Genomic DNA, 27,096 nt, shown 5'->3' with positions numbered 1-27,096 from the left:
ACTCAATTAGAATTACATTTTTGAGGGGCGCTAGCCTTTAGTTAGTCTTTAGTTCAATGTTTGTTTTGCAAACGCCATTGACAATGAAGGGAAAATTTACATCATAATGTAACTCATTACATCATATTGTCTCTTCATTGATAATTGCATTTAATGTTTGTGTTGGCACCGTTTGTTTTACATCACCAAACCAAATCAACATGAGTTAGACTTTAATATATTAGCGCCCCTCACTTCACACAGGTGTGATTTTTGTTCTGCATTAGGTCGGAAGCCCCATACAGTAGCTCTAATCTAATGCAATGGCAGAAACGGCATTAGGTCTATGGACCTATGGCTATAGGTAGGCTGCAACTTGAGTCTACAAATTGAAGAAATTAAATGCAGTCAAATGTAATTCATAATTACTCACCTGAGTCACGTCCAAGAACAAGAATGTGAGCGGTGGGTGTAATCACAAGCAGAGTCCTGCAAAAATGAAAGTAGATTAGCATATATGCCCATTAAAAGGCATCAGCCAGCCTATAATGTTACATAAATGTTTCAAATAAACTAGTTCAGGTCACAGTTTTGCCTACTGTCAGCTGTCCAGATATTAAATTAAATTTCAGAATGGTAGACCAAAATTATTGCCACAACCCATAGCCAGAACCACAGAATAAAGTCCAAACCTTAAAGTAAGCCCAAATCACTTTGGGCTTATCCAAATTAATTCCTAATTATTATTATCATCATCATTATTAATTTTATGTTATATTTTTACATTTTGGAAAAAATAGCCAACACTGAGGTGCCCACAACGTTTAGGTGCCCTGTGCCCAACCTTCCTGCACCCTTTTGCAATGTGAAATGCCACCGAATGTGTAATAGTTTTCCACTTTGCTTGTCTTTATATGGGAAAATGAACCCCCAACTTGTGAAAGCTCTCACTCACAGCCTGCATATTTCTGCTTGCTGAAAATAACTGATCCACAAGCTCACAACGTGTCACGGACGTGACGGGTTGTAAGCTTGTAGATCAGCTCGCATTTTCAGCACGACAAGTTTAACTCAGTGTTTTTGGGTCGGGACACATGTTCTCATTTGTGCTGTATATCTGGCTGTGACTACAGTGACTGTCTGCGTGCATCACAGAGCCTCATCATCCAGTTGTGAGCTGTGCGCTCCCATATAGACTGTATGCGCGCTCCATAGATTGATTACATTAAATTCGTGACGGATTTGGGTTTATTGGTGGGTTTTATAACTTTAAAACAAGGGACACACAGTCACATGCACACACTGGATAAATGTTATACATGAAGTCACATCAAATCATGAGAGAGCAGACGGGTTCCATCAATGGATCACACGACAGACGACATGTTTCAGTTACAGCCAGGGCTAAACTAAACTTGCAGACAGTAACACAAAACAATGTTCAGCAATCAGCTGCTACAGCAACTTATAATAAACATCTTACCTTTCTTTGGGGAAAATGGTCCAAGTTTATATAGTTCCAGACGAAAGAAAGAAAATACAAGCAGCAGGCCAGCAGCTAGAAGTTCCAACACCTGCACCGTGTTGAACTGATTGGGGCAGTGATTAACATCTACATACAACCAATGAGTAAAATCTACTCATTTTCTACATCTATCGTTTTTAGTGACACATATAATTAAATTCTAGTCAGTTATGGAGAGCTGATTTTATTCAGACAACATTGTGTAAATGCAATTCATAAATAACTAAAATTGGTATGAAAACACCTTCTCCCATATGAATAAAACTTACATAATTCCTGCATAATTGCAATGACTCAACAATACAATTAAATTCTACTCAGTGATTCCTACCTGATCTTATGCAAAGAAAGTTGAGTAAAATACAGTGCATTATATCGTTTAATTCAGCTCAATTTAATTGTAAACGGCACACAGTCCTTTTTATAAGCAACATGAATACATATTTATTAATTAAATATTACTTCAGCCCAGTCTCAGTTTTTAGGGTGTGATTCATATTCATACACTAAACACATATTACTCCAGAAATATAAAAATGTTCAAAAAGATCAAAAATAGCATGTACAAACTCAAAACACGCTCTCTGAGCTTAGAGCGGCTATTTTATAGGGCCTCAAGTAGTTAAACATGTTCCCAACCTGTGGGTCAGGATCCCCTGGGTCCTACAGTCCACAGATGACAGCAAATTGAAAAATACCAATAAAATAATTACAAAAAAAGCACTTACTGCATCAAAACTAATGCAACAAACTATAGATAGGAGCCAACAGGAAGCACGCACATCTCCAGAAATTCTACAAGAAATATACGTACAATGAAAAGGAAGGGTTGTCCGTACAGTTGTGTGGACAACCCTTCCTTTTCAACAAACTATACTATAACATAAGAAAGAGGCAACACTTGTGAAAATCACTGATATACAAGCTCACTTGTATAGCAGATGTACAAGCTCGCATAGCGTCAGCGTGCATGGCACCAAGCTGTGACAGCTTGAATATCTTCTATTTTTGAACGCTTGACTCTAAAATGATTTTTCAATATTTAAAGCATAATGTTATGCTTTAGCTATTGAAAAATAGCAGATGCTTACACCAAAAGGGGTTCCTGCCCAAAATGAGTTAAGTACAATTTTGCTGTATTTGTACTTTACTGAGTATTTCCAATTCAAATACTATTACTATACTATACTATAATTATTTCTACTCCACTACATCTCAGATCCTAATTTTGTACTTTTACTCAACTAATTTTTTTTGAAAACTTTAGTTACTAGTTACTTTGTAATTTTTTATTATTATTACAGTAACAAGTAACTTCAGCCCAATATACATTTCTATCATTTTATCTACTAGCTAACATTATTGTGAGTCTGATTTGAAAACTTGAAATGATAGACATTCTACATAATGAGTACTTTTGGTACTTTAAGTAAATCTTAATGCCAGAACTTGTGTACTTTTAGTGCATTTTGAATTCCGGTCTTTTACTTGCAACATATAGTATTTGAATACTGCAGTATTGATACTTTTACTTAAGTAGAAAGTACTTTTTCCACCACTGTTTGTACTTAACTGTTTATATAATATAATAATAATAACTTTACTTGTATAGCACTTTTCAAAAACAAGTTTACAAAGTGCTTCACATACAAAACACAAACGGGCAATTAAAATCAACAATGAAAATTTGTCAAATACAAAATACAAAAAAATAATAATGAAAGATAAGATGATATGAAAAAGCAGAAACTTGGACTGTTCATTCAAACTCATTAAAAGCCTTTAAATAATAGTGGGTTTTTAAGAGTTTTTTTAAAAGTGGACACTGAAGTGGTCTGTCTGAGTTCCAGAGGTAGTTGGTTCCACAGCAGTGGAGCCCTAGCAGCAAAGGCTCTGCCGCCTTGCGTCACCAGCTTTGTGTTGGGGGGGTTGAGTAAAACTTTGTCTGCTGATCTGAGGTTACGGGAAGGTATGTGCGGGGACAAGAGGTCGGAAATGTATGTAGGTGCTAGTCCATTTAGTGATTTAAAAACAAACAAGTTAATTTTAAAATCAATTCTGTACATGACTGGTAACCAGTGCAGTGAGGCGAGAACAGGAGTAATATGGTCATATCTCCTGGTCTTTGTAAGAACTCTGGCTGCTGTGTTTGTACTAGTTGAAGGCGATTGATGGATTTCATTGGTAGTCCAGAAAAAAGAGAATTGCAGTAGTCCAGATGGTTTGTGACAAAGGCATGAATAAGGGTTTGTGCATCGCTGAATGAAAGAAATGATCAGATTTTTGCAATATTCCTGATTTGGTACTGTAGATGGCTGTTTTCGTGATGTTGGTGAAGTGCTTTGAGAAGTTTAGATCAGAATCAAATAAAACTATATGATCTTCACTACTAATTACTACTGTAGTAGAACACGGAGCTGCAGTTTGATCAATGACGTGAAAACCATCACTTCTCACAGATTGAGACCCATCCATCAGAACATGGCCAATTAAACCATGATCCAGGCCTTCCAGGGTCAGCCACGTGAAAGAACTGTGCACATCCATCTCCATGGCCAATGGGAAATCCACTGTACCAGTACCTGCACAATAAACAATTTATTGAACCACATGCACTCAGTCACTCACATACAGTGACTTTGATAGAATTACAATATAAAAACATGTTAAATGTCTCACGGTGTTGTCACTGGTGTTCCATCCACCCACGTCCAGCTGCTCCCAGTCCTGGTCAGACCAATCCATGAATCAGGACCACCAGCACCTCTCAATCCATTGATGAATACCTGATTATTTGTACATGATTGAATCATCATTAATTGTGTATCCAATACATTCACTTCTTCACTATGATCATGGAATTAGATCTGAGAACCCATCGTCAAAAAATAAAGGAAAAATCACACCAATGTGAATTGAGTGGTGCAACTCCCCTCTCCCCCCCCCCCCCCCCCCCCCTCTCTCTCATTAGCAGGCATCTCTCTCTCTGTTTCTGGCACAACAGCGCCCCTACTGGTAATAACTGGTGCTCATTAACACATACTTAGGCGGACACATAGGCGGACACATACAGTAGGTGAACACGGACATTGCTGTTCCTTGGAGTGGTTGCACCACTCAAAAATAACACCATATTTCCTTGAGTCGTATCTGGATGATGGACACCTGGACACACTCACACTCAAACACACACACACACACACACACACACACACACACACACACACACACACACACGGGGACACACGGACACAACTAACCTGTTCTTCTCCACTGTTAATGACCACCAGATCAGCTCCTAGACTCCGACATTCGTCTCTACCTTCCTGCCATGATTTCTTCTCAGTAGTTCTGTAGTAAACGCTGCGTCCAAACTTCTTCCATCCACTGGGACAGCCAGACTTGTCTAAAAACATCAAACAGGAGATTTACTGATGGATTTTCAATGTACTGATAATAAATTCTACATAGTTGTAATAATAATAGTAGTCAGAGAGTAGTGGAATGGAGACTAAAACTATTCATCTTTTATATCAATGGTGTTTTCTACCCATTTACTCAAGTAAACTTTTCTGGTATTTGTACTTCAGTTAAGTATTTCAATTTTGTGGTAGGCCTATATAGCATTACGCGGAAGCGGGGGTTGAACCCGGGCTCCCACTCGCCAGACCAACGTGCAACCTACCGTGCCAATAGGGCTGAGCCCTGATTGGCAGGGTTGTTGTGGGCTGGGTCTTGGCTGGGGGCTACAGCTACTTCCTACTACTACTCCACTACATCCCAGAGGAAAATATTGTAGTTTTTACAGATTTAGTTACTTTATAGATTAGATTATTAATATTAAATCTATTTCAGCAGCCATCCCCATTGATGATGTCATTGGTAGGCAAGTTTCTGAACTGTCCACAGCCTAATGAGACAGAGTGATTAGACAGAAATGATGCCATGTTATAATGAGCATTAGTGATGCTTGAAACGGGTGGCGTGCATCTTAAGAATAATGATTGTTCTATGATAGTTGTCATACACCAGCAGTGATGAGCTTACTCAGATTTTATACCTCTATATCCCAGATAATAATTTAAATATCAATAATAATAATACACTATGTAATAGTTATTTTGTATCTACTCTCACCTGCTGTCTGTGTCTTCAGCTGGTTTACTTCACTTTGAAGCTGGTCCTTCTCCTGCATAAGGTTGCTGTTTTCAAACTTTAGCTGGGAATTCTCCAAGATCATAGTATCATAGTTGGTGTTGTTGGTCATGATGTTACTGCAGGGTGAACGAACTACGAAGGACAGAAATGGATCATAAAGACAGTTATCGCTACTGTTCATGATGAGGTCAAACATCTGTGGTGGAACACTTTATTTGAGAAGAAAATGTTGTTAATGTATCCTTTTTTTATGTGCATTGTCACTTGTCAACACTACTTTATTCATCATACTTTTCAGATGCATATCATGCAATGCAATAATACAAAAATAAACGATTCATTTGATTAAAAAAATAAATAATAATAATAATAATAAAGTCAACATTTTGGGTTAAAGCTGTGGTGGCCTTAATAGTTGTTTCCTGTATGCATCTACCTTTTGTCCAGCACCAGCGAGGAACTGGATGTGCGCAAGACTTCTGCTTTTTAAACAAGGCCTTAATAGTTGTCACAGCTAGAAAATATCAGGCAACAAATTCCATGCAATACTCACAGCTCATGACCTGCAGGCCTATGATCAGCAGTATAAGACACTTCAGTAGTATCCCCAGACACCCAACAACCACTCCGAGGGACCTTCTCTCTGTTTTAGAGCGCTGTCCTGAAACAGAAACTAGGTTTGCAGTGACTGCTGATAGAGAGATAGAAAGAGAAAAATACATCATGAGCAGTTATTACATTATGAGTTAAACATCAAAGGAATTATAGTGAAGGATATTATTCCATTGCAGTGCTGGATTGGAGGAGGGTGGAGCCAGAGGCAATCAGAGGAAGGGAGACACCTGGCCTGGCTGGCCTGTGTCTTCCTCATCCAGACCATAATATGCTTCCACTATGCTCTCTCTTCATTCTTTCACAGGCTGCAGGCTACAGCGGCTACCGAAGAGCAACCTTGACTATTTGTTTTGGCTGGCGTTTTGTGCAGCATGCCATTATGAGTTGGAAACTTAAGTCTAAGATTTAATTAATGTGTTTGTTAATAAAACACTTTATTTTTGAGTGGTGCAACCACTCCTACAACCAGCAAAGTCTGTGCGTACCTATGTGGCCATGAGCACGAGTATATGACTATTAGTACCAGCGCTGTTTGCCAGAAACAGAGAGAGAGAGAGATAGTATTAGAGAGGGGGGGGGGGGGGGGGGGGGGGGGGGGGGCTTAGTTACATCCGGTCTGGTCTACCAGGCTCTCAACGTTTTTGTTATGGCCTTAGAGCCAGGCCATAAGAATGTACACTTATTGTTATGTTTTGTGCTGCTAGAAATTATGAATGAAATCTGAATAATCTTTTCTTGAATTAAGTACAGACAGTTGTAGTATTTTTACAAGTTAAAAAGATAAATGGACCTTGACAATAATTCACAACTTTATCACACTCACCCTGAGCCTGTCTTCCTGCGGTGTTGTCCCTCATGTCCACCACTGTCTCCACCGAATCTACTCTCTGTCCTCCATCTCTATTTCTCACCTTCTTTGTCATGTCTGGCTCGGCATAAATATCTGCTTCTGTAGAAGTATGAGAGCCTTGAAAAGAAACTATTGAGTACAAATAAATAGTAACTACGTTGCATGAACTATATAACCATAATCACACTAGCCAAAATATGACCGTGTCAGCCTGTGGCTGGTTTGGCAGAATGCTTCAGTGTTAAGGATGTACAAAACCTACATTCTCAAACACAGGTTGTGCAAACTCATACAAGCAACCCCCTCATGCACCCCCTCATGCACTCCCCCGCCCCCCCCCCCCCAACACGACCTCTTGTCCCCGCACATACCTTCCCGTAACCTCAGATCAGCAGACAAACCCCCCCACAACCCCCCCCCACACACACACACACACACACACAATGAGTACTAGGCTGTACTAACGGAAGCTAGAGGTGACCACAGTTTCTGTAGCTTCATGATCTCTCGAAAGTTGCACAACCCTCACACCCAACACAAGTTACAAAGTTATAAACAATGAACGTGAAATGATGATAATCAATAAGAAGTTCTAATCAAACAATGTGTGAATGAATGCATGTGCATTTATTTGTGTGTGTGATTCACTACTGAGGGACTGAGGTAAGATTATAATTACTAGTGGAATGATTCCACTAGTAATTAATTAATTAAGATTTAGGTGCATTTAGATTCTAAATTATGTTCTCTTTGACAACAAATAATTGCTTAAATTAACATATCTCTGCTGTCGGCAAGAAACCACCTAACTCCAAAATGTTCATTTTTTACAAAATGAAAAATATTAATTTTTCAGGAAATTAAGAAAACCTTATATTTTAAAACAAAGAAGTGTGCCTCATCAAAGTTGGTGTTGTCAATTACTTGCATGAGAGGGGGAGAGGTGGTGGAGTTAGCTGTTTAGCAGACAGTTTGAGGGTCCAATACAAGTTCAATAGATTTATGCAAAAGAAAAACTCAAAAATGAGTTAGGTGGTTAACGATATTTAAATTGTAAATCAGACAATGGTATTTTAAAGAGGAATATTGTTTGCATTTCAGAAGGACTATGCACAATGCACATCAGTTTCGGACATTAACAATTTTTTTATTTAAATGTTATACATAAAACTTTTGTTTGTTCGTTTTTTTTTTAATTTAGCTAAACAAATATTCATATATTGCATTATTTATACAAAAAAGAAATGTCTGAAACATTTTAAATATTAATATTTCTTATTTACAATTCAAAACAGTACAGGAAATGATAACCATAACAATGACATCAATCATAAAAATGTTATAAAACATAAAGTTCTTCTGTTTGAAAATCTGCAAGCTGAGAATTTCAGAATGTTAGCAAGGATACAAAGTGGTAATATGGAACTGCTCTACATTCAGACAGGAAGTCTAGAGGTGTGTTCAACCAATCGGATTGCTCGGTTATAGTTAAGACATGTAAATCCAAGGTCATTTCCTGTTCACATTACAGTCATCATCCAGGGTTCTCTTTTCCGATTTGAAATACTACATGATAATCGTCAGAAAAGTTGAAATATCGTAATTAAAAATGCACCGGAATAAAAATGTACATGTTCAGTTGAACGCACCTCTAGCTTTAATAAGGTCACTGTTTTCTAAAAGGGGACAGGGTTGTGGAGAGAAGGCGCATGTTTCCTGTGTGTGTGTGTGTGCGTGTGTGTGTGTGTGTGTGTGTGTGTGTGTGTGTGTGTCTCTGGTCACACTTTGGCGGACAGCCGCAGACAGAAGAAGCTGTGTTTGACGTCATTTCCGAGTTTTTAAGACATCTGGTGGATGGAAAAACACAGCTTCTTCTGTCTGCTAAAGTGTGCCCAGAGGGTCTGTGTGTGTGTGTGTGTGTGTGTGTGTGTGTGTGTGTGTGTGAGAAAGTGTCATGGCCAGACTAACATCACTGCGTATAGATATTAGTCTTGAACCTGTGTGGAACCTGCATTTGGGACCACACAGAACCTGCTCGGTGGAACCTGCATTTCCAAGAGGGCGCGGATTTAAAAAAAATGACTGGTTGATAAACCTGACCCATATTTGCATGTGGTTCCTGATTGGTCCCTCACGTCTCCGGAGGGACGAGGGAGCGATCCAATCCAATCACAACTGAGCGGTGCCATGAGAACAAATCTGCCGAGGGCAAATAATTTGGTTTCTTTACAATGGCAGATTTGTCTGGATTCCAGGCTGGTCACATACTGAAAACTAGGGATGTCCCGATACCACGATTTCTGTGTTAGCCGATACCGAATACCCATACCAGTGTTGTGATCTCGTGTTGTGTTTATAGCTATCTAGCTATACATCTTCTGTTGTGTTTATAGCTATCTAGCTATACATCTCGTGTTGTAGTTTATAGCAGACTCCTCACTCAAATGTGCACTCGGCAGTTTGGGCAACTCGAAAGCAAACTCCACATACCCCAAATTTCGGCACATCTCTACTGAAAACCTATAAACTCACAACGCTGTGCGCTCATAGTTTGGCCATTTTTTTTGTCTGCAACAGTGTGTCTCACGACCAAGTATAAATCAGGCCATACGTATGTAAGGTAACAAAACGGTTTTCAGGACAGGCCATGTCCATACTATACAATGGATGGAGTCTTTACAAAACAAAAAGAAAACATTAGCTAAGTAGCTAACAGTCCCAGCAGCCCGGTGTCTAAATAGTCAATGTTCACCAACAGGACCCACAGACTACCACAACCACACAGTCTACACAGCTCTTCCCTTGTTTTCTCTAACTACATTTCCCATAAGTCATAGTTCCAATTAACGTGACGTCCCCCAATGCCCCCTCCCTAAACAGCAGGAAACCACAACAGTCAGCAAACAAGCAAAAACAAATAGTTTTAGGGCATGTATGGAAACAGAGGTGGGGGGGGGGGGGGGGGGAAATATCCCAATGAGACTATTGGCCATTTAGTATGCGTTGTGTCGTTCTGTTCCTGGTTGTCTTGTGTGAGGAATCTGTAGATAGAGAGAGAGAACACACTGGTATCAAAACAGATGGAGGGTTAGTATCATCAGCAATACTTTTTAATGAATAAAATGTTATTTTAACACATTTTACAATCCAAAGCCTGCTATTCCGACGCATGGCCACTCCGACTCGTCACATTACTAACTAACCCTGTCCCTAACCCTAACCCTAACCGCACGCCGAAGCCACGGAGTCAGAATGGTGGTGCGTCCGAATGCCACTCTGTCCCTGTGTTTTCAGTGATTACGCTTGAGGGCGCTCTTCGCCCCACGGTATGAATGATGCTAGGTTGCTATAGGAGATGGATATTACAGTAACCAGAAGTGATTGTCACTCCATCCGCCTCCACCTTATCAGATTTAGATTTTTTTAATCATTTTTGGTAGTAAGAAAAAAAAAAAAAGATAAAGAAGAAAATATATTCAATGACCCAAAATGTATTTTCCGGGTGAAAGAAAAGATGATCGTCCGCCTCTATATACAGGCTTTGGTTTACATCCTGGACAGGGACGCACAATGGTAAAAAAAAAACAGGTAAAAACACTGACGGTGGCAGAATAATCAATTAATTAATTATCTTAATACAAGATTACCAGTCTATCTGCAGTGGTTGGGAGGTGGTCTATTAATTTACAGACAGACAGACAGACAGACAGACCTGTTCGTTCATGATGGCGGACAGTTCGGTCAGCATGTCTCTGTAGTGAGCTCTCATCTCCTCCTGGTACTCCAGCTGGTCCTCCTTGATGAGCCGTTCGTTCACGTCCAGGGCCTGTCCGCACGCCTCTGCAAACTGCCTGCACCCGCCAAAACATGAGCGCAACAACACACCAGTGAGCAGTTAGGCACCGCACGCATTACCTCTACACAGCAACACGTGTTATAGGCGCGATTCATACTCCTATTTTAGAGCCGAATAAAAGTCGGTTCGGCTCTGTAGAGCCTACAATGTGACGTCATTTGGTTTACTGTGAAATGATGTTTAGCCAACATTGGCTCAGATATTGAGGTAAAAGTTGAATAACTAACACACTAAACCCAAGCGTTTAGGTTATAAACACTTATTTGTAACACTTTTTAAACGTGTCACAGTGTTTAGATTATAAACAGAAGAACATGTTTAATCGCCAGTAACACTTTTTAAACACATAAACGTGTTTCGTTTTTACGATCAAAGTCAGTCATATAGGTGTTTAGAATTCGAACACTAGGTGTTCTCATGAGGTGTTTGAGTGAACTCTTGTTCTACTGTATTCTATGACCATTAATAAACATTTGGCATTTTATTATTACACACTGGTGTTTTAGGTGTTTAGAATTCGAACACTAGGTGTTCTCGTGAGGTGTTTGAGTGAACTCGTGTTCTACTGTATTTTATGACCATTAATAAACATTTGGCATTTTATTATTACACACTGGTGTTTAGGTTTTAAACGTGTCACATGTTCCAGGGATTTACAGTGAAATTATATGACATTTTTTTAATCTGTGATATATGGCCAAAGCTGTGAATAGACAATGCAATGTATTGACAGCTGTGTGGTCCTTGTAGAAACACTGAAGTGAAAATCCAGTCCACAAGCACACTTACTTCTCTAACTCGTGGGCTTCTGTCGCCACCTACTGGCAGCAATACAATTCTGCACAGAAAGCTTCCAGCTCATGCAACAGTTCTATTATAATATATCCCACCTGAAGATCTCCTTGAGTAGTTTGACCTGGTTGTCTGGGTATTTCTTTGCATTCTTCTCCTCCAGGAAGGCCCGGGCATACGCCATGGGCCCGGCATTTACCTGAAAACACATAAAGTAAAGAAGTATAATGTACCATATATATTATGTCTGAGTGAGTGGATGATTGAATGAATGCATTCATTCAAGAGTTCATGAATGAAACGAGTTTATTTTATGACATTATGACACCATTTCCGGTGCAAGTATGTGCAAGTATAAAACCAGGTATAAGGCAGGACGCGACATGACAGGATTTGGATTACAACTTGGCTAGAACAGTGCTTTATCTTGTCTGGGCCACCAGGCACCCTCATCCATTCCTGACCCCATTATTAAATCATTATTTATGACGATTAGAGACCACATTCCAGAGACCACATTACACCAGTCCTCCATGACCTTGCACTGGCTACCGGTTAAACAAAGAATCCACTTCAAAACACTCCTGGCCACCTATACAAAGCACTAAATAACCTGGCTCCCCCATACCTCTGTGACCTCCTCAAACGTCATGTCCCCTCTCGCATCCCTCAGGTCTGGTGATGCAAACCTCCTCGACGTCCCCCAAAACCAAACTCCGTACGTGGGGTGACGGAGCTTTCGTCCCCACCCTCCAAACTTTCAAAACCACCCTCCAGAGCCACCGCTTCAATATTGCCTCCACTGGCTAACCCCTTTCACTGTCTTTTAATGTTCTTTAGCTTTTAGTGCTTTTATTCCTTTTTATTTTTCGAATAAAGTTGTTTTTATTTTGTTGTTACCTCTGTAATGCCACCCGAGGTAAAGCGTCTTTTGGGTACTCAGAAAAGCGCTATATAAGTTTGAGATATTATTATTATTAGATTTTTAAATGACCACAACATCAAACTCAAGGTGTATATGGGTGAGTGGGCTACAACTATATACTGTGACAATGAGCCGTTATTATGTGTGCTTTGGGCACCTTGACGCTGACGCTGCCCTGCAGCTTGAGCTGCAGGCGGATCATGTCCACCTCCTCCGTGCTGCACAGCTGGTTGAGCTCCGACACCTTGCGGGACATCTCGTCGATGGCCACCTCGATGGGGTTCATCTCTGTGCTCTGCTGCTCCACCACCTGGATGCGTTTCTTCAGGTAGGGGAAACTGGAGCTGGCTGAAGAAAGCACAAAGACAACATACATACATTGTTTATTGTTTATTGACTGGATGAAAAGGTGTTCGTGCGTGCGTGTGTGCGTGCAATTGTGCATATACTGTATTATGCGAACAGCGTGCTTTGAAAAGCCTGGTGTAGTTCGGCCGGCAGTCTCGGCCATTAATTAACTGTTCTGTTCAGCTGTGCCTCGCCTTTGATGTGCCGAGGTCCGCTGGCAATGCAGGGAGGCGGACTATTTTCCGACAGCATTCTAGCCGACGGGGAAACGGTCCGCTCCGCAGCGGGGGGGACATTCGCTGCAATGCGAAAAAATTGATGGTCCGACATGCGCTGCTCCCGTGCTTGCGGTTAGGGTTAGGTTAGGATTGAGGTTTCGGATCAATATGCTGTCGGAAAAAAGACCTGCACCCGGCAATGCATGCATGCTCTGCTCTGTCCCACTGATTGACAGGCTGGCTGCACTGTGTCAGAAGTCAGAACAAACCTAACCTTGTTTCTTACTGGTCAGTATGGTGGGTCTGTTGTTTCTTACTGGTCAGTATGGTGGGTCTGTTGTTTCTTACTGGTCAGTATGGTGGGTCTGTTGTTTCTTACTGGTCAGTATGGTGCGTCTCTTGCACTGCTCCTCCACGTCACCGTGCTTCTTCCCCGACAGAGTGAACGGCGTCTCGAACACAAAGCGCTCGATGTTGTGGTGCCTCTCGAAGTCCGTCCTCTTGTCCTGCTGTTCCTTCTCGTCAAAGTACGGCACCACGTAGGTCACCTGGATGTAGGCGAACTTGGCGTCCAGGTCTTTGGGGTTCACCTGGTGGGTCAAATGTTATTCGCCGTTAAAAGATCTATAATGTACGAATATAGCGTCGTATCGCCAAATGCATCAGCAGGGTCGGACTTTGCTGGGGTGGATGGTGGGGGAATCCATGGTACAATATTTGCCTCTGAGATGGTAGTGGAGTAAAAGTATTGAAAATTGGTAAGTAAAGTAAAAGCACCTCGAAATTACAGTAATTGGGTAAATGTACTTAACCCATTTTGCGCGGGAACCCCTTTTGGTGTTAGCATTATGTTATGCTTCAGCTATTGAAAAATAGCAGATCTACAAGCTCGTAGCGCGGCACCGAGTGCCGCGCTACGAGCTCATAGGTCTGCTATTTTTGAAAAATCGAAGAACGACTGACACAGAAACCTAGCTCTTTCAGAAAACCTTTTTACTGCATGTTTTTTGTGAGGGTACCTACCCTAGGCCGGGGACACGGGGAGAACATGCAAACTCCACACAGAAAGGCCCTTTCGCCAACCCCGCCTTCGGGTATGGGCACTGATGACGCGGAGGAGGAAAACAGTTAGTACCTTATTGGAGTCCTGGATCATCTTGACGTTGTCCGCTCCGAACTTATCCGAGTAGAGTTTGAGCAGCCTCTGGGAGATCTCCGACAGCCCCGTGAGTTTAGGCTCCTTGTAGATGAACTCCTTGCTCTCCTCTTCCTCGAAGAAACCCTGTCGTAACATACAGGGCAAAACCCCACAGGGTATAAATGACTCCTCTGGAACTATAGTAAAATATGCACATCACTTTGTGGAGGTGCTGGGTTCAAAAAGTGACACAGGAAAAGAGAAGGGAACCTGCACTCTCATATGCTCCAAAAGATACATTTATTGACGACGTTTCGAGTAGTGTTGTTTTCGTCGACTAAAACTAAGACGAAACACGTTCGTCGACTACCTATTTTCACTGACAAAAACAAATGGAAACTAAATAAAAACTAAGCTACGATGACTAAAACTAAGACTAAATATACTGACAATTTCGTCGACAAATAAAAACTAGACTAAAATGTTAGGAAGGGACTAGTGGACAAGATATCCAGTATAAGTCATTTTACACTTGGTTGCATGCTGAAAATAGCTGATCTACGTTGCGACGCGTTGTGAGCTTGTAGATCGGCTATTTTCAGTAAGTGTAAAAACACTCATTACGACGGCATCAAGACCCGCCAAAATACATTTTAGTCGACTAAAATCTTATGACATTTAGTCGACTAAAACTAGACTAACACTAAGACATTTCAGGTGACTAAAATGTGACTAAAACTAAATTAAGTTTCAGTCCTAAGACTATGACTAAACTAAAATAGAAATTTGCTGCCAAAAACAACACTAGTTTCTCTTCATCTGGTCAAACTCGTTTGACCAGATGAAGAGCCTTGGCTCGAAACGTCGTCAATAGATGTATCTTTTGGAGCACATATAAGTGTGCGGGTTCCCTTCTCTTTTCCTAAATGACTCCTCTGCATTGACCCAGTACAGTGTGCTGCTCAGTGTGAGCGCACGTGTGTGTCGTGTGTCGTGCTTCAAGGGACACTTTAGGCTGCAACATACTCCAAACAAACACAAACGTTTTTTTTGGCTTTCTTGCCGCGTCAATAGTTTGGAAGTCCTTTCACCTCCGAGATTTTTGAACTAGCGTAACACCATCCCGCTAGCTAGCAGAGCATTGTGTGTGATTGATCAGAAGTTCAATGTGGCCACGATTTATTTATTTCTTGTTTCTGGCATTATCTACTCAAGGCTTGATTCTGCCTGTGGATAGTTTGGCTGAGGAGGTTATAGGAGGAGGTACTGTACACACACCTTTATTGTGTGTACCTGTACCTTCGACAGGCAGCCTCTGTAGACATTTGTAAAGCACAGCTCAAGTCCCACTTCTACACCCTTGCTTTTAATTGATCTTTTAATTTTGTGTTATGCATGTCCTCACTGTATTGCATTACTGCTCGTGTTTTTTAATGTTTACGCCTTGCTTTTATTTTCTGTTTTTTCTCCATTGCTCTGTAAAGCACTTTCAGCTGCATTTCATGTCATGAAAGGTGCTATACAAAAAAAGTTTTATTATTATTATTATTATTATTATTATTATTTATTGCTTTATATTCCCTCCCTGAGGGACCATAATTATAAACACACAATCTGTCTCAAGAAATGGCTAAATGAGTGGCGATCAAGGTGGTACAACCACCGTCCCATCGCTGTGCACAATGTTTCACTGGTTTGAGTGAGCTGTGGTGGTGTTGCTGGGCAGACTCTACTGAGTGGGTCTAACGTTAGCAACTCAGAACTGACCTTTAGTTTTTAAAATAGCATTCATTGTCTTCCAAAAACTTTGTTCGGTTTTAGCAAGCACTGCTGAGGCTGGGGAAAAAAAAACCGTTTGGTGTCGTTTGTTGTAATGCTGCTGGAATTAACCGGGGGGGGGGGGGGGGGGGGACATGAAGCCTGGAGGTTCGAACCACGGACCACCTGATTCCAAGGCATGGCCGCTCTACCTCCTGAGCCACTGCCACCTCAGTATGTGTGTCCATCCATAACACTGTTCTAGCTCTGGTCCCATAGCCTTATACTGCAGGGCAGAATCGTAGAAGGCTATGGACCAGAGCTAACACTGTTCATAAATTGTTCTCCTTTGAAACAGCATGTCGAGTCAGATTCATGTGGTCGTCAGTCAGAGCTGGTTTCTCATGTCACCTCATGTTTTATCACAACAACAACTACATCACAGCAAACCATCAGATTATGTTAGAACGAGGAAGCAACGTTATTGCTCTGGATGGGTGCAGTTCAGAAGGTCATTGTCAAAAGCACCATGGTGGGAGTGAAAAGGCCAAAGGTCAGCAGGGGTTTATCAGCGATGTCTCTGCACTGTGTCTGTCCACTAGAGGCACTCTAGTGACACAGGTCCAACGTTCTGACACTGGTCCTGTACAGTGTTGATTTTGTCCACTAAAACTATGGCGAGAAAAGGTCGTCAAATACCCTTTTTTCACTGACGAAAACTAAGTATAAAGTAAGACTAAATATATTGCCAATTTCGTCAACAAATAAAAACGATTAAAGTAAAATGTTAAGGAGGGACTAGTGGAGAAGAGATCCAGTAGAACGAACAAACGTTTGTTTGCACTGGGGTGTAGCGCTCTGAAAATAGCAGATCCTACGAGCTTGTAGATCTGCCATTTTCAAGTGTAAAATCAGGCATTGCGATGCCATCAAGGTCAGTCAAAATCATTTTCAAAATCAACTGTAGATTTAAGTCGACTAAAATCGTACGATATTTAGTTGACTAAACCTAGACAAAATAACATTGTATTAAAAAAGACTGTGACTGAACTAAATCAAAATGTCCTGTCAAAATCAACACTGTGCTGCAGAACGCTAAACGTTCTGACACGAGTCCCGTTATAGACTCGTGTCTTGTTTACGTAACAAGACACGAGAGGTAATCTTTGGATTATAGATTAGGGGGAAGTATACATATCAAACACATATTATACATATACAGTATATTATATACATGAATATGTATACGGAATAGAGAAGAGCAGGCTTGGAGAGGAAACCCGTCAAAGGGGTCAGAGCAGTGTTTGTTAATAGAGGTGGAAGGAGAAGATCGAGGTCAAGTGGTTAGAAGAGAGAAACGGAAAAAAAAAAACACCAATCGAAAAACTTACCGCAATCTTGATATAGAAAAGAAGAAGAAAAGAGCAGACAGATGAATTAAAGGAACCGAAGAGACTCTGACCTCATTCGTAGTTCTTTACCATCTTTTGTAACGACAGAACTACAAAGTCATGTTCCTCCTTTCGTTCATTAAAGTAGAATTTGTGACCGAGAATTAAGACCCAATGTCCTGGTTTGCCTCCTTCTAAAATCAGCCTCACGTACCCCCCTTTCTCTTATCTCATCTCTCCAAAATAACCCGACACCTGCATAAGACTTCATTCATCTCTGCAAGGCTGTGCATATGATATGAATCCCTCGTTAACAGGTTTGAAACTGTGTCAAGGATCCGAGTTCTTCAAAGTGAATCCCCTGCAACACCGCTTGCTAATACTGTGTAGATGAAGCCAGGGTTGTGAAGTCACCCAGGGATACAGCCATGGGGGGGTTGGCTGTATGCCGTTCATAATTCATGTAGGGGTGAGACAAAAATCCATAGAATGGTCAAAACCCGACTTTGAAATTCAAATTGTTTCAAATAGCACTGCACAGTGCAACCTACAGTACAGTACAGCCTGGGCAGACATCCACTCTAATGCCCCATGCTGTACCTTATGCTGTATGCTTAGTCGTAAATCTGTTACCCATGGCTTTTATGGTCATGGTTGTTTTATGTGTAGCATAAACAACACAGACAGTTGAGATATAGATAGATGGTTTGGTTACGTTGGTTGTGTTATATGAGGGCTGTGTGTGTGTGTGTGTGTGTGTGTGTGTGTGTGTGTGTGTGCGCGCGTGTGTGTGTGTGTGTGTGCGTGTGCGGTGCTCTTATTGTGTTCCATACCTGTCCATAGAAGGCCACGCGGTAGTAACGACCAAAGAGTCGCTTCTCTGAGTTCACCACCTCGGTTACCTTCAGGTAGGACCGGTGGATGTCATAGTACAGCTCCGATAACCTCTGTGGGTCGCGCACGCACACACACACACACACACACACACACACACACACACACACACACACACACACACACACACACACACACACACACACACACACAGAGTTATACAAATTTGACAAATAGAAACTCGCCCTCCGTAGTGGAACCTGACGCAGTGTCGCAGCACCTTCTCCAGCTGGCGATAGTGGCCAAACAGAGCAGGACACACGCAGGTGATATTATTATGCACACAATTAAAGAAAGGAGAACAGGTGCTCTTCCTCTGGAAACTATAGCCCGTGGTTGAGGCAGTGCTGGGGGCTCAGCTCAGAAATTGCATCTTTTATTTTGGAGTGCCGCCTTTTTTCCCCATTCAGTTGATTTATGAATTATTACACACTATTATGTACACTAAATGGGACCGAGGAGTCACCTTGAAATCCCGCCTCTTTTCAAAGACAGCGATGACGGGTTTGTTGATGTCGGCGATGAGCTCGTGTCTCTCCGACTTCCACAGGTAGTCCACGCACAGCTCCAGCTGCTCCACCAGGGTGTCCTGCAGGGCACACAGACAGACAGCATGCACGTTAAAGGTTTCATGACGTTCATTTCCATTTGTTTATTTCTTTTTATTTTAGGTTTTATGACCCCAATTAGGCCTATACACCCAAAAAACCTGAACTTTGAACATTCAAAAAGCAGGCTAAACAGTGAAAACAGTGACATCTGCTGGTACATCCCATTGACCCATTGATTTGCTGGCTCTTACATCACAAACAGCAGGGTAAAAAAGTTTTTTGCGTGCAATTGAGCTCAGAAAACCTATTTTTCTTTTACAAAATGACAAAAACGTTTTGTTTTTTTTATGTTACAATCTCTTTAAACACTTCCAACCTGTCGTCAGCAACAGCTCTCATTTTTGGGGACATTTTGAAGCCTTTAATTGATACCGACAGTGGAGAGAGAGACGGGGAACTCAGAGAGGGAGAGAGTAGGAGAATGACATGCAAACAATGTCAGCCTGTCCGGCTGGGAATGGAACCTGATGGCTATCATATTTCAGTCTTAATAAATGTCCCATGTGGCTTTACTTTTCCAGCTGAGACCGCCTCATCTCATCTCCCATTACCCTTCTATAGGATAGATGCTGGGTGTACAGTATAAAAGCCACATAGTAATTCATATTACAATATTACAATACATTTGGTGTGGATCAGTGTTTTTTTATTTACCTCCGTATAGGGCGTGTCTTGCGTCCCGGTGTCCTCTTTCATGGCCCCCTCCTCCTTGACATTGGGACTTATGCACATGAAGGCAGCCCAGCCCATGGAGAACGATGCTGGGGTACAGACAAAGAAAATGACCCTGTCAAACATGACTTTAACCGTATGAACCCTATAGCGTCCAATGTAGACAAAGGTTGAAAATAGGAAAACACTCGAACAGACGAAATGGCTGATCTACAAGTACAAGTTACCCAATGCGCGTCGCAAATCACAATGCATTGTGAGCTTGTATATTGGCTATTTCCGCTATCCATGTACAACAACGTATATTATAGCATTTAACTGACGTTTGCTCTTGTTAAAGATGTATGAAACCCTATAGGCTGATTTTGTAGTTTGTGTAAAAGAAAAACTACAGCCGGCTAAAGATCATACAGGCTACTAAGCAACACAGCTGAAGCTACTAAAATAAAATAATGGGTATGTGAGATTTAGATGTGCCTAAAGAGCCATGGGTAGACTACAGTATACCAATGGGACAATAGACAGTAGTCGACCTAAATCTAACACACCCATTCATTAGAAAAAATAGACAATCCGGGCACTCAAAAGAAAGGTTAAAAGGAGGAATAGCCTTTATTTAATTAAAGGGCAATTAACTGCTGAAACACCCATTTATTAATTTGATCAGCTGCACCTGTGTTGATTGATGACATCACAGTGTACTGTAGTCAGGACAGTCTTTTACAGCCTGCCATGTTTTAACCCCGCTATATATATTTTTTTTAACCTGAACTGGAGAACAAACTACAAAATCAGACAAGGGTTTCATGCCCTTTTAATGGCATTAATAGTAATAATACCAACAGTATTATTAATTTCAACAATTACACTCATGAACTGCAACCATGCTCCACATGCTTAAAACAATCTTGCACAATTTTCCTTGTACGGGAACATTCATAGTGTCCCATATCTTACACAAGCTCAAACATAACCTTAAAGGTGGTGTAAGAATAAATATTTTTGCGGAATAATGGAATAGCTCAATATTCCGATCATAGCATATAGGCTATATTGTTTGTTCAATAACAGGGGTCTCCCCATATTTCCAGCTCTTTAGGGTCGGAATACGTAATATTGTACCAATGTTTTATCCAATCAGGAAGGGGAACACATAAAGATAATTATGGATACAGGATAAAAAAAAGTGAAATTGGAGGTGGTGTGAAACAAATTATCTTTGTAGAGTTCATACCCCTGATAATTGTTATGCACACAGTAAAAAGTTGTAGATGCCCGTTACTGAACAACACTCTAACAGCAATAATTACTAATCAAAATATAGAGCTTTTAAACTTTTAACATAAACATCAATTACACCTACTTTAACATGATTGTGCTCCACATATACCCAAGTGACACAGAGACCCATATCATCAAGTGACAAATAGAAATAGAAACAGTGGAACATCGAAAGACAAAACAACAGCATTCAAGGTGTAAAATAAAATATCAAGACACGGGCAGTGGTCGTCGCTCCATCTTTACTGTGTGCACTTAGGATACTAAAGAACGGCGACACTGTTCTATTCATTGAAAGAAGTTCACACTGGACGCCCTGATGGCCCCCCCAAAGGCCTCTACGATGTCTGCCGCCAGACTCGTCCAACCCCGCGCGACATTGTCGTCCCACACCTCCGTTTGTCTTCAAACCCCCCCATCCCAAGTTCCCAACCGCTCCCCCACCCCCCTCCCAGCTTGGGCCCCCGGCCGGCGGGCGGCGGCACACTCACTGTCTTGGTCTCGGGGGGTAGTTAGTAAGGAGCTACAGTTAAAGACAGGACTCTCCTCTGGGGTCACGCGGGACATCCTGGCCTTGTCCGTTCTCCAATAGCCTGTTTGGTGGGGAAGGGAGGAGCATGGTGACACAGTTGTACGTCTACTCGTTGTTTTGCGTTCGCTCGCTCTCGGACAAGACCGCCGGCAGGCGAGCCAAAGAAGCTGTGCTATATAGTATATATATAGGCATGCTCTGCTAGACATTTTTCCACATACAGCCACGTGGAATAAAGCATAAAGGACGTGAACGACGTGCAAAGACACAGAGATAGATGTAGACGCATGCTTCTCGTCTACATACACGGTGACGCATGCACACACAAAGCAGGCGGAATTGCAAATGCAGGACCATGTATACCATTACCTATACTACTGTGGCAAACGTATATATACCATGTATGTCATCCTCTATTTATGCACTATAAAGGTAATGAAAGAACTAATGAAAACGCATTGGCCTATCGAGATAAACGAGATTCCTTCCATCCCCACTCCCAACACGTAACTCTCCCAACATTTCACACTGATGCTCTGTACCACACAGTGCCATGCACGTCAGTCTATTTTATATTGTTTTACGTGTTATTTTTTTTTATTGGTATCTTACTACTTTTTAGTTTTAGTACTACTTTTTTTTCTTTTTCTGAATATTAATTGTATAATATCTCTACTCAGTTAATGTCTGTCTGTCTGTCTGTCTACACTGCAGTATCTACATTCTGTACACGCAGACACAGGCATGTGATGCACACTGCGCTCAAGCAGAATTTGAGCATGCACATAGTCTCAAACCCAGCAGTAGTGTCATTAGGCGAGGAACAAACTCGTAGCTTTGCGCGTTTTGACAGTTAAAGGATGAATGGTACGACTGCAACAGGACTTTCTGAAGATTAGAGGTTTGGTGTGCCTACACAGATCTGCATGTTCCACAGCAACTCCACAGCAGCAACACGGACACACATGCACACGCACACACACACAGACACACCAGTTGTACATCATGGAGGCTTTGGTCAGAACGTGTAGTATTTAGTATTTACCTCTTCTCTTCAGGGACTCAGCTATCAGGGCGGATATGTGGATGTAACACATGGCAGCCTGCAGCAAAGAGACACAAACACACATCTCTGACTGTTCAAGTGCATAGCATACTGTACTTTGACACGGTACAGTACGCACGGAACACCAGCTCACTGATGCCTAAAGTTGTGCTGAAGGTTTTGGACAGTTGGAGCTCACAGCGTTGTGGATTGGAGAATTTTTAAATGTAACATTTGAATTTTTGGGGAACATTTGTTCCCCCAGATAATAGGCACGTGATGGTTATGATACACTGCTGGATTTTGCGGGTCCTATGACTAAACTTAAGACCTGGAGGTGTGGCAAATACTGTTTGGCCACTGATGGAAAAGTTTACATTCCATGTGTCGGTTAAAAATCAACCAGGTTAAATCGAAGGACCACTGAAAAGCAGCAGGGCTATTAACTTTACAAATCTTCTAAAAACCTTTAGTAAACCCAATAAATCAGGAGACCAAAATAAAGTAGACAGACAGCCAGTAGTATGATTTTAGATAATATTACTATATTGGGGAGATCGTATGAGGTTCACAACAGTACAGCATACAGAAGAAATAGATGAAAGTTCTCCCCCAGAGGGGAACATGGTCGCACAGTATCTATGGCAGTTCAGTTCTTATCGGTATAACCCCGTCGTCATAGCAACGTATACCATCTCTCCAGGAAGCAGTATTTTCTGTCAGCCTATACTATGTCTATCCCTCTCTAAAGAAATATGCGAAAGCCACAAACAAACGAAAAGGAAGCAGTATACCTCGGACAGGTCTCCGTTGCGGACGTGCACCTTGGCCATGCTCTCCAGCCAGGTGCGTCGCAGCTCGGGCGTGCTGGCGTAGGAGTTGGCCAGGCTGTACTGCAGGTCCACCAGCATCTCGGGGTCCTTCTCGTGCTCCTTCATCTGGGCCGTGGCCATCAGCACCGTCCTGATCCGCTTGGTCAGGTCCTTCACCTCGGCCGGGAACGGCGTGTTCTGGAAGGGGACGGAAAGGCGGAAAGGAGTCGATGGCGGAAATTATCCAAGTGCATTTTACTCAGGCACTGTACTTAAGAAGATGATGCTTTACATGGCAGAAGATGTACTGTACTGCATTGGGGGACACCCAGGGGTACTCTTGGGAGGGTTCCAGGGGGTCCCCAGCTAAAGTCTAAAATGTAGCGTCACAATCATTCTGACCACTTTATTCATTTATACGTTGGCTGTTAAAACAGTTTAAGAGCCATAAACGTCAAGACGTCTAATTGCCAATTATGTACCGAATGCCACGGACGACAAGACGTCTTCCCTATTTTATCCATATTTTGAAAATTCCTCTCATCTGGTGTACAGGTGATGACATGCACATTACATGCATAATAGAATTACAAATTCTTTCTTTCTTTATAATGGGAGAATTGGCACTCAAAGCCTAAACTGGTGACCACAAGGTGGCGCTGAAAGAGTTTTAAGAGTTATAATAGCTGATCTACAAGCTCACAGCGTGTCACTTTGTGCCGCACTGCAAGCTTGTACATCTGCTGTTTTATTAAAGATTTTTGCAAAATATCGATGTTGAATATGTTCAGAAACCTTTGAATATATATATAGAATGAAAAAAAAAACATTGCATGCATACATACAGTATATTACATAATCTTTCTCTTCTGGGGAGTCCCTGGCACGAGATATTTTCAGACGGGGGTCCGCAGCAAAATACATATCAATTTAGGGGGTCCTTGGCATTATAGAAGTGTGCTGTTTTTATAACATGAAGGTATCAGTGGACGGATGGAGAGAGAGTGCATTGCTGCTTTACCCTGAGCGGCGCGTCTCCATTTGCAAAGTTGTTGATGATGGCCAGGGATTGTTGGAAGCGTGAGCCTCCAATACCAGCGTCCGCTATCAGCTGACTCACTGCCTTGATCACCTACAAGTCACACAGGCACATCCAACACACAGTGAATGGTTCAGTGTTTACTTAAGTTTATCAAAAAATACTAAGGAATTAAAAGCAGAAATGTACAGCAACAATTTTCTTCCTCAACAATTTTGTTGAGGAACTGCAGAGCCCGATCACTCATAGCATCTCTGAGGATAGAATTCTGGATGAGCAGGACATGTGCAGCATTTTGAGCGAAACGGGCCACTCCTGAAAACATTGGAAGGCAATGTTAGCCAATCAGTGTAGAATCTGAGAAATCCAACAGACTCGTCTTGATCACATGACTACAGAGATCATGTGTACCGATTTGCGTGAGATTTGGATGAAATCTGTGCAACCAACATAAGCAATGTGTTTAGCAGAAATCGGCCTCATGGTGGCACTATAACCGGCAGATGTGGAGGGATGCAGAGACAACGTTTTTCCATAACCTCTAGGGAGTGTGCATACATAAGTTGTATACAGATTGATGCAGTTATAGCTAAAAACAGGAATTGGCCTGTTATAGCACCACCATGAGGCTGATTTGGAAAAGAAATAGGTCGTCCTCGGCCTAGTGGAAATGTGCGTGTATAATTTCACGGAAATTGCACACTGCGTTTGTGAGTTGTGGCATTTTGTTTGAAACGGACCAATCATGTGAGCTTTGGAAGCCAATATTAGCCAATCAGGATGGAAGATGGGAAATAATGCAGATCCGTGTTGATCACGTGACTATGGAGATATTGTATACCGAATTGTGTGATGTATGGATAAAATGTGTACGAGTAATCTACAGAAATGTGTTTTGCCTAAAACGGCCTCATGGTGGCGCTATAACAGGCCGTTGAGGAATATTTGGGGCAGAGGCTCGTCGTTGGCATCCAGGGAGTGTGTGTGCAGAGTTTGGCATGGATCGGGCCAACGGTGCCGGAGATTAGCTGGTAACGGACGGACGGAAGGAAGGAAGGAAGGAAGGAAGGAAGGAAGCACGGACGGACGGACGGACGGACGGACGGACGGACGGAGTGCAAAACATACTCTCTCTGAGCCTGGCTGCAGCCCATAGACTCCGTCCACTCGCTGAGCGGACTAAGAGATAATATGAAAAGATAAGTAAAGCACAAGCTATCACGTCATACCATGTCAAAGGAGATCAGGCGCCATCTGGTGGTTTGCTGCAGAATAATTATACATTATACTATATTGTTTTTATGGTTGTTTATATCTAACCTTCATATTTGACCATCACTTACAGTACCTATAATACATTATAATACATTATTTGGTAGCCTGCAGGTCTCTGTTAGCTATTGTTGTTGTTAGCGCCTGTCTTGTTATGGTTCACGTTGTCCTTGAAGCAGCTGCAGGCTAAAGGTCCTTTCAAACAGGCAGTGATTAACACACCTGGTAATTATTTTTCAATGAGACCTGCATTTTTGTTTCGAGAAGTCGAGGGGAGACAACGCAGGCGTATTCATGTGGGCGTGGTTCCGTGAAATTGTCGCCCGCGACTGACCAGCAGGCCTGGATTCTGTTGAACTTTTTGTATGCTTGCGTTGTCGCACACCTGGAGCAGACCTCTCATTGATCCAGACGACAACGTCTGCGCTAGTCGATGCCCATCTGAAAGTACCCTAACTATGGTCTGAGCCCTGTGCTCGTTGGCAGACACACACACACACACACACACACACACACACACACTGACCTGGAGGTGTGAGCGAACTATGGACTTTCCCTTGGTGAACTCAAAGTTCTTCCTCATGAAGAAGTAGAGCAAGGCGGCGGCTTCGGTCTGCGTGGAGCTGGAGCGATGGTTGCAGCACTTGAGGATCTCGTAGCACAGGCAGCCACACAGGTCTGCCTTACCCTGAAAGAACGCACTGGGGAACTGACCGGGACGACACAGACACAGAGGAGACATGTGAGAGAACGTCCTTTGGAATCCTGGTGCAGCTTTGTTAGTGATCTAGCATACAACATTGATGCATGCTAGATGTAAACAAAGGGTAAGTGTCATGACCGCCCCAATGCGTTTCCAATGGAAGTCACATGGCTTGACACAACATTGTTGTTGTACAGCTTTCGGCTGTGTTTCGATATATATTCATATAACAAAAATGTTGTGTCAAACCATGTGACTCCCATTGGAAATGAATTGCGAGCTTGCATCAGTCAATAAGTCTCATGCATCAGCTATACATCAATCTGTTGATTCTGTTGTGAAGGTGTGAGTCAGGCCTAACCCTTATTTTATGCGGAAACTGCCCATAGATCCGAAGTCCCGTTAGTCCGAACATGCACTGCTCCCGTGCTTGTGGTTAGGTTTAGGTTTGCTCCCGTGCTTGCGGTTAGGTTTAGGTTAGAGTTAGAGATAGGGATAGTAATTTCGGAACAATGAACCTTCTGACTAATGACACGGCACCATTTTACCGTAGCAGCATTCTCCAGTCCAACCTTGGCCATGGGAACAACGTGGGCTACAATTCTTCTTTGAATGGTATCTTCTTTATTTCGACTCAAACCAGCACAGCCGCACAGTACCATAATAAATTGGACCAATTCCA

General features: G+C 42.1%; 2 protein-coding genes across 2 annotated transcripts in view; both read right to left on the bottom strand.

Moving 5' to 3' along the window:
• Window positions 1-4,179: 4,179 nt before the first annotated feature.
• On the bottom strand, window positions 4,180-7,200 carry LOC308321287 (uncharacterized protein; the record flags this gene model as incomplete). The annotated part of the gene is made up of 5 exons (XM_080772126.1): window positions 4,180-4,290; window positions 4,765-4,910; window positions 5,642-5,794; window positions 6,216-6,353; window positions 7,101-7,200. The coding sequence occupies 5 exons, from the start codon at window positions 7,198-7,200 to the stop codon at window positions 4,180-4,182; spliced, it is 648 nt and encodes a 215-aa protein (XP_080628252.1).
• A 1,069-nt stretch (window positions 7,201-8,269) lies between these two features.
• Window positions 8,270-27,096, bottom strand: part of dock10 (dedicator of cytokinesis 10) — a 95,224-nt gene continuing 76,397 nt past the window's right edge. Inside the window, 14 exon segments of the mRNA XM_080771955.1 lie at window positions 8,270-10,168; window positions 10,840-10,978; window positions 11,874-11,974; window positions 12,858-13,048; window positions 13,646-13,856; window positions 14,402-14,548; window positions 18,387-18,500; window positions 18,914-19,036; window positions 19,713-19,819; window positions 21,503-21,604; window positions 22,589-22,646; window positions 23,383-23,598; window positions 24,422-24,532; window positions 26,238-26,420. Of these exon segments, the coding sequence (XP_080628081.1) occupies window positions 10,121-10,168; window positions 10,840-10,978; window positions 11,874-11,974; window positions 12,858-13,048; window positions 13,646-13,856; window positions 14,402-14,548; window positions 18,387-18,500; window positions 18,914-19,036; window positions 19,713-19,819; window positions 21,503-21,604; window positions 22,589-22,646; window positions 23,383-23,598; window positions 24,422-24,532; window positions 26,238-26,420 (1,851 nt within the window). The 3' untranslated portion in view covers window positions 8,270-10,120.

This window comes from Protomyctophum bolini, assembly GCF_963924005.1.
Source record: "Protomyctophum bolini genome assembly, chromosome: 9".
NCBI lineage: Eukaryota > Metazoa > Chordata > Actinopteri > Myctophiformes > Myctophidae > Protomyctophum > Protomyctophum bolini.
The sequence above is the reverse complement of the archived record's forward strand: the minus strand, read 5'-3'. Positions and strand labels throughout refer to the sequence as shown.